Source organism: Mesocricetus auratus, unplaced genomic scaffold (genome assembly GCF_017639785.1).
Source record: "Mesocricetus auratus isolate SY011 unplaced genomic scaffold, BCM_Maur_2.0 Super-Scaffold_100676, whole genome shotgun sequence".
In the NCBI taxonomy this organism is placed as follows: Eukaryota; Metazoa; Chordata; class Mammalia; order Rodentia; family Cricetidae; genus Mesocricetus; species Mesocricetus auratus.
In genome coordinates, this window is record NW_024429266.1 from 2,658,079 (window position 1) to 2,671,854 (window position 13,776).

Consider the following 13,776-nt stretch of genomic DNA (forward strand, 5'->3'; position numbering starts at 1 on the left):
CCTTTTTCTGAACAACTGAAAAACTGCCCAGCTTTTTAGAGCAAGAGAGATTTCTGTGGACCATTCTTGCAAGAAACGACTGCATATCTTTCTACGGCAAGTCTTAAGGGACATGATAGGACACCTTCCAGTAGGCTTTTTCAGAGAAATCAGCAGTGTTTTTTTTTAAATATTAATTAATTTATTATGTATACAGTATTCTGTCTGCATGTATCCCTGCAGGCCAGAAGAGGGCACCAGGTCTCATTACAGATGATTGTGAGCCACCATGTGGTTGCTGGGAGTTGAACTCAAGACCTCTGGAAGAGCAGTCAGTGTTCTTAACCTCTGAGCCATCTCTCCAGCCCCCATCAGCAGTATTTTTAAAACATTTTTTTTTGCCTGTACTGTTCTGTGAACCAGGTAAGGGGCGTGGAATCAAGTGTGATCACTCAGTGGCTACTTCTTGGGGTGCTGGGGGCTTCCTAGGCCCTGTTCCTGTCCTAGCCTCAGCCATTTGTCTCTGCATCTGGGGCTTCTGCACCAGCACCCCCAGATCAGGTCAGCTCTTGCCCTGGATGGCTTCACTGCCCCCCCTTCAGTGTCTACATGAAGGTGGAGGGGTGGCTAGAGAGGTCACATGACTGAACCCCCGGTTACTGAGTAGCAGCTTAACTACTCCGTGCTTTCTCTCTCCTGTAAAGCACAGACTGCCAACACTGACTCCAAAGTGAAGGGACTCTGCACCTGTCTGAGATACATCCCTGTCTCTGGGTGCCTCTGCATCCCCTTGCTGGGCTGTAGGATGGCCAAAACATGAGTGTCTCTCTGGGAGAACAGATGGAGGAGGGGCAGAGGCACAGACCTTGGCCAAGAGATCGTGACAAAGAAGACTAATGCAAAAGTGCTGATCTGAGGGTTTTCTCTATGCGGGCCACAAGCTGGTGGGGACCACACATATCACATCCAAGCAGCGCCCGATAGCAGAGCCAAGGTTAATTCTCCAGGTGAGTTCACATTCGAATATTTGCTTCCTGAGTCAAGTCTCCTGCATAAGGGTTGATCATGAGGCAATATCATTTTCAGGACAGTGATCCCAGAACCACAAAAAAGACTGTGTGTGTGTGTGTGTGTGTGTGTGTGTGTGTGTGTGTGTGCCGTGCACATACGTGCAAGCACAAGTAGACTATCTGAAGATGAAGAGGAGGATGGCAGACTCTGGACTGTGCAGTGTCTCCATGTTGTTCCCATCTGCAAGTTCTCCACTGGAGTAAGCAGACAGGGGGCATGCCCTCTCTCTGAAGGAGGGGCTCAGTTGTTCAACCCACAGCCTCCTTCTCAATTGCCAGGCTTTGAGATGTCACACTCTTGAGAGTTGTGACCATGAAGAAGCCTCTTCTGGGCTGGGTCAAGGTTGAGGCTCTGGATTCAGTCCTACTCCCAGCCTACACCACATGTGTGAACTTGAGCAATGCTTAGCTCCCGGGGCCAAGTCTTCCTTTACATGTGTGGGATTTTGTGAGATTTCATATGCTGTTGTGTTAAAACATCTGTTACCTAGGTACTTGTGGGTCCTTATTTAATGTCATTACAGAGCCATCATGGTCCAAGAGGTCATAGCTAGCCCAAAGGTCACAGAGGCCATGTGGTCTTCAAGGTCATCTTACTTCAGTGTGTTCCAGACACAGAACTGGGGGGAAGAGTGTCACCTGATGTGCTCAAGGTCACCGGCTAGTGACTGGAGGGAAGAGGGAAGGGGGACTCCAGGGTGGTTCTCTCCCCAGCTGCTGCTGCCTCCTTTCCCAGGCTGGGCTCTGCCATGAGATGCTACAATTGGGTCTCTGAACCAGGAAGTGGGGTGGATCCCAAAACCCCTCCAGGAGGCAAGCAGGTGAGCAGGAATGCCGTGCTGACAGGGCAATGTCCCAGGCAGTTCTCCTGCCCAGCCCTGCAGGAATGAGGACAAGGGAAGGGTTTTTCCCAGACAGGGGGATCTATGGAGTCATTCTAGCTCCTGGGAAAAAGGAGCTTCGGGGCAGAGATCAAAGCTCTTTCTGCTCCATTGGCTGCCAGGCACCCACAGAAGCAGCAGGCATTGTTGCCAGTGATGAGCAGGAACAAAGGCACAGCTGGGGCGGGGGAGCTGGCAAAGAGGTGCCCACCCAGGCCCCGTGCATCCGGGAAGCCTGAACCTCAGCCCTAGTCCCTCTGGTGTGCGCTTTACATCCAGAAGAGGCAGAGCCCGCACGATGGTTCGGCGGTATTAAAAGCACACCCCCAAGCATGAAGGAGCTGAAGCCAATCCCTGGAGCCCACATGATAGGAAGAGACAAACACAAAAGACAGGCCGTGACACTGTGCACATGCATACACGCACATGCACACAAGCACGCACCCATGCACATGCACACAGTAAGGCATAACTTTAGAAGAATTAAAGGAGAGCCGGGCGTTGGTGGGGCACGCCTTTAATCCCAGCACTCGGGAGGCAGAGGCAGGAGGATCTCTATGAGTTCTAGACCAAGCCTGGTCTACAGAGCGAGTTCCAGGACAAGCTCCAAAACAATACAGAGAAACCCTGTCTCGAAAAACCAAAACATAAAAAATTTAAAAAAAATAAATAAAAAGAGGGAGTCCAGTAAGAAAAAAGACAAGCTTTGAAACCAGATGAAAACTGGGTTCAAACCCTGGTGTCACCCTAGGGCAAGGGAAGTCAAAAGTGTGAACTGAGCCTCTGGTCCCCCTCACTCAACAGAGCTTCCAGCCGCACCTTCCCAAGGGGGGAGGGAAGCCCACACAAGGTGCAGTGGGTGACAGTCACACAAACTCACATTGGTTCTTTCTGTTTTTCCCCAACAAATGTTTGCCACGCAGCCCAGGCTGGCCTCAGGCTCACGGTTGCCCTGCCTCCGCCCCACAAGTCTGAGATTGACTACAGGTGTGCACCACCACACCTGGCAAAATGCCTGTTCTCCTCGAATGTTCAAGACGTGGTAGTTGGCACTGTAGTCGGTTTTATCTTGGCTCACAGTGGTCAGACCCAAAGCAACGAGCCTTTCAAGCAGAGGATCGGCAGAACTGAGCATTCCTAAAAAACTGCCATTGCTCAACCATCTGTTCAGATAGAGGAGCTTGGAAATGCGACTGACTGACCCCAAAGCTGGATCAGTGTGGATTTCTAAGTGTCCATAACTATGTTTGCCATACTGCTACCGTTTTCCTAATACTGCAGTGGATAGACAGGGTTTGGGGGAAGTGGAATCAGAAAGACTGAGGAACAGAGAAACTGAGTTGAAGATAAGGCTTTGGGCAATACACAGAGCAGGGGCAGGGCTGAGGCTCAGGGCTTGTCTAGCGCACATATGCCTTGGGACAGTCGGCATGGTGGCACACACACGCTATTCCAGCACTCTGGGGGTAGGCACAGGAAAAAGAGAAGTTCGAGTTCATCCTGAGCTACATAGAGAGTTCCAGGCTACCCTGGGCTACAGGGTACGTCTCAAAGGGCGTGGGGGAGACAGGGAGATAATTCCTAAATTAGCCCTCTGTATCTTTTCTCTGCTCTCTGGGAAACCACACACATTTCTGCACTTCACTGACACAGATCTCAAGTGATACAACTGTTGGAGAACAGCCATACACGGGACGGCTTGCTAGTCTCTGGATCGCACAGCAGGACATAGTCACCAGCTGGTGGCTAAGGCGCAGACATGCACCACTATGGCCTGGACTTGTCTGAGGTGCAGTCTTACCAGGGTAATTACTGGCCCTGCCCACTGCCCCAGGTGCTCACAGGTCTGGGATGGTGGTCAGGAGTCTAGTTTTAATGACAGCATCATGGGATTCTTATCAAGACTGGGAGGAGGAAGAGAAAGGTGTGAGAGGACGGCCTCGGGACATGCCCGTTCAGGAGAAGACCAAAAATAAGCATGACAAGTCATATTTCATGCAGTGGTTCTTTAAGAAAATCAAAGTTCATCTTTAAAAAGCCATGCCAAACAAATACATCTCTCTCTCTCTCTCTCTCTATATATATATATATATATATATATATATTCATTTTAAAAGAAGACAAGATTGGCAAGCATGGAGCCTTCCCCTGCCCAGTCTCTTCATTTTATCGTGATCCACCTTTGGGAAGTTACTCTAGACAGCAGCAGGACATCTGTCCCCCTCGCTCCAGGAGATATGCCATGCCTTTGATTTTTAAAATGATGGCTCTTACTTTCTGTTCTCCCATTAAGGACAATAGAGAGGCCATCAAACTCCTGGAAGGAGGACCTGAGAATTCCAGATGTCCCAGGTGAGTTCTGAGCCCAGCCCACTGGGAAAAGCTAGGGGACAGGTGGTGTGGGCTAGGGTCTCCCACTCCTTACCTTCTCTGTGTCAATTCCTCGGGACATGGACCAGGTGGATACAATGTAGTCCATGACCCGCTCGCTCAGCCCTTTGGGCACCTGGTAGAGCTTCAGGAAATCCCGGACGCTGTTGAGCATCTCATGATACCTGTTGGTGTTGGCGTACATCTGCTGGAAAATGGTTGTCACATTCCCAAAGATGGTGGCATACAGGAGAGCTGGAGACAAACAGAAGCGAAAACCTGTGAGTGGTCCATGAGCTAAACTCCAGAGTGTGCAACTCCCTCGGAGAAGGCCTTGTAGCCAGAGCCTGTGCTCCTTGGAAGAGTGAGAAGACCTTAGGAGAACCTCACATCTCAAGCCATTGAGTTTGTAACAACAGACAACTAGGACCAATGGAATGTTAGGGAGGGCCCATGTAGGTGAGACCAGGTGTGGCTGGTGCCTCAGACACATGTAGGAAAGAAGGCAGTTTACATTTGTCACAAGAAATTTGAGCCATGCCTGAAGCCACCAGTCAAGTGTGTGTGTCTATGTCCCCACACCAGTCCAAATCCACACTATGGGCAACAATGTATCAAGCTCTGTCTATGTTCCCACACCAGTCCAAATCCACACTATGGGCAACAATGTATCAAGCTCTGTCTATATTCCCACACCAGTCCAAATCCACACTATGGGCAACAATGTATCAATCAAGCTCTGCAGTTGCCAAGCATGTGTTACTTACCTAGGGCACTGAGTGGTGAGACATAGCCCTGGGCTTTATTGAACCACGTGGTAGGAGGAGCAGACCCTGATACCCACCCCAAATAACTAAATGATAGCGAGTCTGCACAGGGGCCACAAAGGACAACTACAAGCTGAAATAAACCCTGCTGTCCCCAAGTCACTTTTTGTCACGGTGCTTTTATCTTATCAATAGAAACTGTAAGACACACTGACACTGTATCCATTAAATGTGTAAAACTCTACTATTTCAGAAACATAGTTTTAGAATTGTGCAGCCATCAGGTTTAGAACATTTTCACTTTTGCAAAACAAGGAATATTATATCCACTGTCAGTCCCTCTCCATTCTCTCTCCTGTCCCTGCAAGCTCATTCATTCTAGGCGTCTTCTGTGACAGCCCCCCCTCACACTATAGCAGGTATCAACATTCCCAATCCTCTTGTTGCTAAACAGTACTTATTCATGAGAAAAGTCAACATTTCATTTGCCTGACACTCATCAGTTAATAATGGGCATTTCTGTTTTTATCTTTTACTTTTTGGCTGTTACGCTTATGAATGTCTATGAACATCTGTGGGTAGGCATTTGAGTAACATGCATTTTATTCTTTTAGGTTTGTGCCTGGGAAGGTCCTAGGAGTGATGTCAGCAGACAAAACTGGCCCAGTGTTCACATCCTTTGGATGCTCCCTTTCTGTAGCAGACCATTATCCGAAGGCATAGTGTGTCCTCTCACTTCTTTTTAGAGGAAGCAGGTGGCATGTGTCTTGAGGTTTCCTCCCCTCTGCTCATGAGCATGCCTGTCAGTCTCTCTTGTCAAAAACAGATGGAAACCCTAGGTGCTGCTCACATTAGTGCAGGGCCCAGAAAGTGGATTTGGAATTTTGCATGTGGGGGGGGGTGAGTTCACTGCTGATCACCTGGTTGGAGTTGGTATCGGAGAACACAATTTTGGACTAAGGTACCTGACCTACTCTATGACATCAAAGTATGGGGACATAGATACTATTCTATGACCCCAGGCTGCTTGGACTAGTCACGTGTAAGTTCTTCTGGAGTAAACAGTCTAAACAGTGTAGAGGAAAGATCTACTACTGCACACGTTTTCCTAAGAACGACCCCATATCTTCTTTCTCCTCCTCTTCCTCCTCATCCTTCTCCTCCTCTTCATCCTTTTTTCCTCTCACCCCATTATCTAGCTACTCTACTACCCTAAGGCCTCTTAGCACCAAGATAAAACACCATGACCGAGGCAGCTTAGAGAAGGAAGGGTGTATTTGGCCCTATGGTTCCAGAGGTATAAGAGTCCACACTATCACAGTGGGGAGGCAGGACAGCAGGCATGCGTAGCGCCTGGAGCAGCAAGCTGAAGGCTTATGTCTTGAGCCACAAGCATAAAGCAGAGGCAGCAACTGAAAATTGTGAACGTCTTTAAACTCCCAAAGTCCACCTCCAATGACATTCATCCTCTAGGAAGGCCACACCTTCAAAAGAAAAAAAATCCACCAACATGGGACCGAGTGTTTAATGTCTAACCCTATGGGGTTGTGTGTGTGTGTGTGTGTGTGTGTGTGTGTGTGTGTGTAGCACAATTGTCATTCGAACCATTGCAACATCTAATATTGTTAACACTATGTTTTCTGTCTTTGTAGTTGTCATTACTTCTGTTCGTTCAAGTGTGACAGCTATGGAAAAGGGATAGAAATGTGTTCATATCTGTGCTGCCCTGAGGTTTTATAGCCTGGCCCCACTTGCTGTTCATACTCTGCTTTCTCGCTGGAGATGCAACACAGAGGCACTGCGACTAGCTGCTTCAAGCTCCTGCTGTCACTCTGTCCCCACCACGATGGACTGTGTCCCCTCAAACTGTGAGCCAGAACAAATGCTTCCTCCCTGAAGCTCTTCTTGTCAGGTGTTTTGTTATAGTGGGGGGGGGGAGGAAGGAACTAATATACCTCTCTTGTTTATGATGACATCATCAATGAATCAGCAAAGCAAATGCCAGTATTTATGCTGGGGGGACCAGCTCCATGATAAACCTTAGTGTTTACTTCTGGGCCACCAAATGTCCATGTACCCCAGTTGTCCCAGACCTGCCCCCTGGGACTTGCAGTACCCTGGCCTGTACTTTTCTTCACACGCAGTCATTTCAGGGACTTCTTCCTCTGCATTCAGCAGTTGCTTAATGAATGCTGTAGATCAATGATGGAAAGACTGTCTCCAAGAGGTTAGTTTGTATGTGTTCACATGGACCAGCGGTCCCATATCACCCCAGTCTGAGGGAAGAATGCAGATTTTTGCTCCCACCCAGAGCTACCGGGTCTTGGGGGCAAGGCCCATGATGGTGTTTTCTCAGACTCTTCCGCCAGCTTTGAGTGTGCTAAGCCTGAGTGTGCCAAGTGTCCACACAGGCCAGGTGTTGCACTAGTGAACTGAGTGCAATGTTCCATGACAGATGGAAAGACACTGGCCTACAGTGAGGTGTACACAGGGCCTTAGCTATCCTCACACCACTGGACAGATGGGAGCCACACGGCCCAGGACAGAGACAGGACCCCACGGCAGGCCACGCCCCATGAGGCTGACACTGGGGTGGACTCTCCTATACTCGGCTCTGGATTTCTTGCCAGCACTGGCCTTGTGTATCTCCACCTGCCCAGCCTCCGCCTAGGTCAGAAAGTAGCTCTCAAGACGGGTCCTTTAAAATACACCTATCCCTCTATTTATAGCAAGAGAAGCCTGAAAACTCATTTAATACTGTGCTAAATATAGCCCAAATGCCTACATTACCTCAGACTCGGCTGCACTGGGGAATGTCACTTAACAAGCACGGCTCTTACAGGGAGACAGAAGGTCACTTCCAGCCACTTCTCGTCTGTCGAATGAAGCAGCAGGGCCCACAGCACTATAACCCACTAACAGGCACATGGCTCCACCTCCCTTACCAGCATTTTAATAGCTCTTCAGACCAAAGGAACAATTTCCACAGGCAATTACTCCTGGGAAGGAACCAAGATGGTCAGAAACCTGATTGCAAGGGTCTCCCAGCGATTCCATGCTCTGACTCATCTCATGCTTGCTGACTCGCGGTGGACCCTTGGTTACAGGGCACTTTGACTCATCTTGTGCTGGCTGAGTCCCGGGTCACGGGTGGACCATTGGCCACAGGGCACGTGTGCTTGCTGCTGGGAAGGTTTACAAGCCCACGCCCTACCTCACTTGGTGATGAGAGTCGAGGTGCTCCAACATGAGTCATCATTGAGAATCCAATTAGCAAAGCTACTTAGAGGAGTGCATTCTTTTAAAGCTGTTTAAACACACAGGGACTCCAGGCCCCTTTTCCAAAGGCAGCTAGGCCTAAAGCTCTCCCAAAACCTGGGTTTTTTCCTTCTACATCTCAAAGCAAAAATGAAGTGGAAGACTTCTCAGTAGACACTGCCGTCTTCCTGACTGCTGAAATCTGGGCATCACCCACCACGCTTGTGCAGGATGAAGGCTAGGGAAATGCCTCTGCCACCGACTGTGAGAAGGAGAAATTAAGTGACTTTGATAGCTGACTGCTCTCCTCTCAGAACCTTGACCATGCTGTGGTCTCTGTATTGACTGGCCTTCGCCTTTCAGGTTTCAAAGGGTCATTAGTGACACCGTAGGTCCCTTCACCGCACCTCTTTTCACAATCACACAGAATGAGAATCGCTTGCCTCGGACCTCACAGGATTCCAGGAGGCAGAGTCCCCCCTCTCTGCAAAAGTCAGTGGTCGTAACTACCCACATGGGACAGTGAAGTGCCTGGACATCTATGGGCCAACTGGCATGGGAGGGAACCCTGATACACCCACAACACCCTCAGACGAAGGTAAACACAGACCCTCAGACGACATAGAAAGCAGAGGGGAAGGAGGGGAAAGGTGTCTGGCTATAGGCTCCGCAGGTCAGATACGGAGTCAAGTCAACACAAACATCCCATCTGAACAAGGCAGGGACACACAGGGACAGGGGCTGCACCCCCAAAAGAGAAGAGCACAGCAGAGGCCAGACAGCCAACTATCTACATCTGTCCGCGCCTCCCTACAGAAAGAGTCCTGGTGCTATACCCTAAATTAATCTGTAAACCCCATCTGTCCAAGGATCAGGTAACTTCCTGGAATGCTGGGAGATGTAGTTCTTGAAAACAGCAAAGCCTCACGGGAAAGTACGGGGGCTTATGGGTTTTGTCTTTATTAAGCCCAGACAACGTGTGTCTAGGAGTCACTCAGCTTCAAGCTTCCGGGGAGTGGTCCTGACCAAACTCCATCTTGGTCAGTATATAAAATTTCAATAGAGCTGACTTTAACCTGGCCCCAAATGGTGGGACTAGGTTTTTCCCCCTGGTGAATCCCAGGGTTAACTCTGGGAACAGCTTGTCCAGCAGAGTGCCAGGAGCCATGGACCGCCTCACACAGCAGCTTCTGATACAACACCATGTGTGTGAGGTCCTTCCCTGTCAACATTGAGCCACGAAGGACAGATTCGGACCAGGATGGACAAAGGGGAGGGGGTAAGGGGGAAGACAGGGAGGAAAGAGAAGAGAACCAAGGGCAAGGGAGACGGGGGTGGGGGGGTGTGGAGGCTGAGATAGCCCAGGTATGGAGACTGAGATAGCCCAGGTGTGGAGGCTGAGACAGCAAGGCTGATTTGAACATCTGTAAATTTCCCCACAGACCTCAGGGGTAATCCTAGGAGGTGAGGCTGAGCCCCAACAGGACCTATACGATAGACAGGTGCTATCCTGAGGGCACAGTCATATTGCTTTGTTTCCTTCGCCCTTGAGATCTACGCAGATGGATGACCTCTGACCTAGCATCCCTGGGTGCAATGGCATGACTTGTTGGAGTCCTGTCACTTTTTTTTTTTTTTTTTGGTTTTCCAAGACAGAATGTCAGCATGCATGGTAGGTTTAATCTGTGGTTGCGGATGCTGACACAGAATGCGCTGTTAAAAGCTTCCAGCTGACCCAACTTCCCGGGCTTGTGAGGTATCTTCCAGATATGTTTAATTCAGCACATAGAGAGTTTTAGAAAGATGTTTCCGCGGGGCAAAGTCTACCAAGTCACGTGAGTGCGTGCAAGCCAGAGACGACGGGAGGCGGGGAGTGTGTCAGTCTCAGGCCCCAAGTTCATCTTCATTTCACGTCCCACAAACGACTCCTCTCAGGCATATGCACAGGAGCCAAGACCACACCCACCCTCACAGGGTAACCCTTCCACTCCTCTCCCAAAACTTGGATTTCAGCTCTGCTCTAAGAGAACCTTCTGAGCCAATGGGCCCCCTGGATCTGATGGGAAGGGTACAGAAAGCTCCAGAAGGGCCACGCTTGTCTGGGAGGCCTAAGGCAGTGTTGCTCACACGCAGCCCTGACTTCCAGTGTGAGAGGGGGAATGGCAGGCCAAGGCATGTAGAAAGGGCTCTGAGAGGGTGGTCCTGGCCATACACTGCTCCAGTAGGATGCAACCTGGAGTTGGTGGGTGCGAGCATACAGCGCCACACATGGTGCTTGACTCAACTCAGAACACGGTAGCCCGGGTGGCTTAGACAAGCCGCATGCATTCATCACAACCCCGCAAGCGGAAGGGACCCTTAGATCAGAGTGCAGCCAAGTACTCGGAGCCATCTTATCTTCACACAGCAAGGCAAGGGGTCATCTCTCTGCCTCTTCCTATAAGGGCATTAATCTCTTCACAGGGGTTCTACCTTCATGACTGGCAGCCTCTCTGGTGTCCCACCCGGAGCATCACCGTGCCGAGATTCCACACCTGAATCAGGGGCGTGGACTCCAAACACTCCGGATGGCGTGACGGTAGTTAGAAAAGCTAGACCGCCTTGCAGCTAATGTTTTAGTGCACTTCTAATTCGCCAAGACAATCCTTCCACGTGGACTACTCCTACCCCGTCAATCACTTGGGGGTACTCCCCGGGCTTTTGTTACGGCAGGTGGTGGCAGGGTGTTTACCAGGTTGGCACTTTGACAGCCGGTGACATGGCATTGCCACTGGCTCTTCCTTTACTCATCTGTTCCACACATGGTAATGAGCCACGCCCTGTGCCAGGCAAGGCTTTAGCACTGTGTCCCAGTAAGCCTGGTCCTGAGAGGATAAAGGACAGTGTGCAGCCACGGCGCTGTTAAGGGTTTTCCACCCTGTACTAGCGATGGTGGACGTGGTCAGGACATTCATCCCTCTCAGATTAGTTCTTGAATGGTTAGTGAGCATTTTGATAAGAGTGGGGAAGGCAACTGGTTGGGAGCCTGGGGGCGGGACATGGATAGGGAACAATGTGAGAAGCGAGGCTGGCAGGGTATAAAGCCTACGGCTAGTTCCTCAGGGGCTGCCCACAAACCCCTGACAGGTTCTGTGGACCCACAGACGGGTCTGGAGCGTGTGGAGGCCAACCGAGGCAGAAGCATTTGCACACGCTCAGTAACCAACAGAGTGTGGCTGAGAGGATGTCACATCACCGCAAGCCACACAATTCTCCCTCATCTCTTGGCACTCACTTCCAGCCAAGCCCACGGACTGAGAAGACTGGGCACCCACGGGCACATCTACACAGAAAAGAACCCAGGCCCCTGGTCCAATACCATCTGAGTTCCCAACCTACATCCATGGATAAACTTGTCCTAGAAGGTACCAGTGAGAAAAGGCATGTGTGTGTATTCATGCATGTGTGCGTGCATGTATATGTATGTGTGTGTGCATGTATGTGTGCGTGTGTGTGTGCGCATGTGTGTGTGTGTGTGTGCGTGTGCATGCGCACGTCCTGGTGTGCTCATTTAAGGCTTTTGTCAGTCCGACCTGCATCACAGCAACAAGGAGCAAGGCTCTCAGACAGTGCCCAGGCCAGGTACATGTAGAGGGGCTGGGACTCTCCAGGCACTTTTCTAGTTATGGGCAAGGACAATGGAAGACAGAGCTCCATGTGAGTCACATGCCTGGCACGAGCTTTGCCTTTTCTCTGTTCTGCGCGTGCTGTCTGTCGAGAATAGTAAAAACAGGATGCGCTCTTCACCCTCAAACGGTTTTGTGATTCTAACATTGCATCTTAGCAGAAGTGTCGGTCTGAAGTGGCTCCTTGCAAAAGATCAAACATGAGTTTAGGCTTTGTCTGCACCTGACTCTAAAAGCAGCACCCGCAGGTGGGCTGCAAGCCGCGTCCTACTTGAAGCAATGGGTTAAGAGAAAGACCCACACACACCTCCTCGTCCTTGCCATCCATCCCCTGCCCATAGCTTCACCAGGCGGCTCCCTATGGGTGCCACCTACAAAGGTAAAAGGGACAAGGGAAAGATGGGGATCCTTGCACACCTTAGAGGATAAACAGGAAGTCTAAGCAGGGACACGGCTACAGCATGGGTCTTCTGAAGGAGACCCTGGAAGGTGTTCCTTTGAAGAGACCCTACCCCTGCAGAGAAGACGGTGGTCAGCGCCCAGATGAGTTTCAAGGTTTCAGCCGAGAATACCTAAGAAGAATTTCTCATGAAACTGTTGGTGTAAGTGTTCCAATGCCACTCCAAGCACACAGAGACTAAAGCTACCATATTCATCAAGTTATGCTTCCAACAGGATGTAAAATGTGTAACAGCTTGGTACAATGTGTCTTTGTATGCAGAACCCAGTGAGCAATTACCTGTTCCCTCTGACCAGACTGTGTGGGCACAGAGCCCAGATACTTGGGCCTGCAGAGTTGGCACATGGACAGTCACAGCCCAGTGGAAACACGCTGACCCTCAGAGCACCGGCGTCTCAAGCCTGGAATGAATATAAATGGCTGTTAACAATACTGCAACTGCCCCCTTTGACAAACCAGTCACAGGCACCGTCAAGGCCTCATCCTCCCTAAATATTAGCTTTATCTTATAATAAACATTAGGAGGTTTCCAAGGAGCCAGTCTAAGAAGTGGGAATATCAAAGACAAGACCATTTCTGCACTGAGAGCCTTTCACACACAGTGAAGACGTGTTATCTAAAGCCTAATGTTTTGTACAGGATAGCCCATAGTTAACATCCCACTATTCTGGTCCCTGTGAAACAGGCCGAGGAAGGTTCATTCCAATTCTCTCAAAGAGGAACCAGAGATGAACACATTAAGTTGCCCCCTTAGGTTTACACTACGGCGTAGGTCCACGGAGTAGGGGGAGACTAAAAGAACAGGCAGTTTGGGGACAGAAGGATCTGGCTTCGCAAACCAAGGGTCCCCTCACACCTTCACCCTGGCTTGCTATTTTGCTTAAAACAGACCTTTGGTCTTCAGTTTTCTCGTCCACTGAACGGAGGTGAGTAGCGCATGCCTCCACAGGCCAGAGGAGGAGGAACTGTGACGACTGTGAGGATGGGAAGAACTTGGCTATGCTTCCTCAAGTTCTTCATAGAGTGCCACACATGGAGTGCCGCTTAACACACACAACAATGATCAGGCAATACAGGTGCCAAGACTCACAACGTCACACACGGACAAGCAGGCAAAGGCTGTAACCCAGCCAGACAAAAGCTACAAGCTGGGCATTGGCAAAGGCGGCCATCTCTGTGTTGCCATAGCAACAAGGAGACCGGGACACGCTCAGACACAACCTTCTGTTGCCAGGAGGGTCTCTCAGCAGTCTCCCTCCCGCGGACAGCTATGAACTCCAGGCAAGGAAGGCCTTGCTTCCCCTCTGAGTATAGACAGACTATGCA

General features: G+C 50.2%; 1 protein-coding gene across 2 annotated transcripts in view; it reads right to left on the minus strand.

Moving 5' to 3' along the window:
- The window catches only part of Kcnh1 (potassium voltage-gated channel subfamily H member 1), a 285,008-nt gene that overhangs the window by 86,695 nt on the left and 184,537 nt on the right, over positions 1–13,776 (minus strand). For both annotated transcript variants that reach the window (XM_005082858.4, XM_005082857.4), the window contains exon 8: positions 4,356–4,555. In XM_005082858.4, coding sequence (XP_005082915.1) covers positions 4,356–4,555 — 200 coding nt within the window. The remainder of the gene's footprint in view (positions 1–4,355; positions 4,556–13,776) is intronic.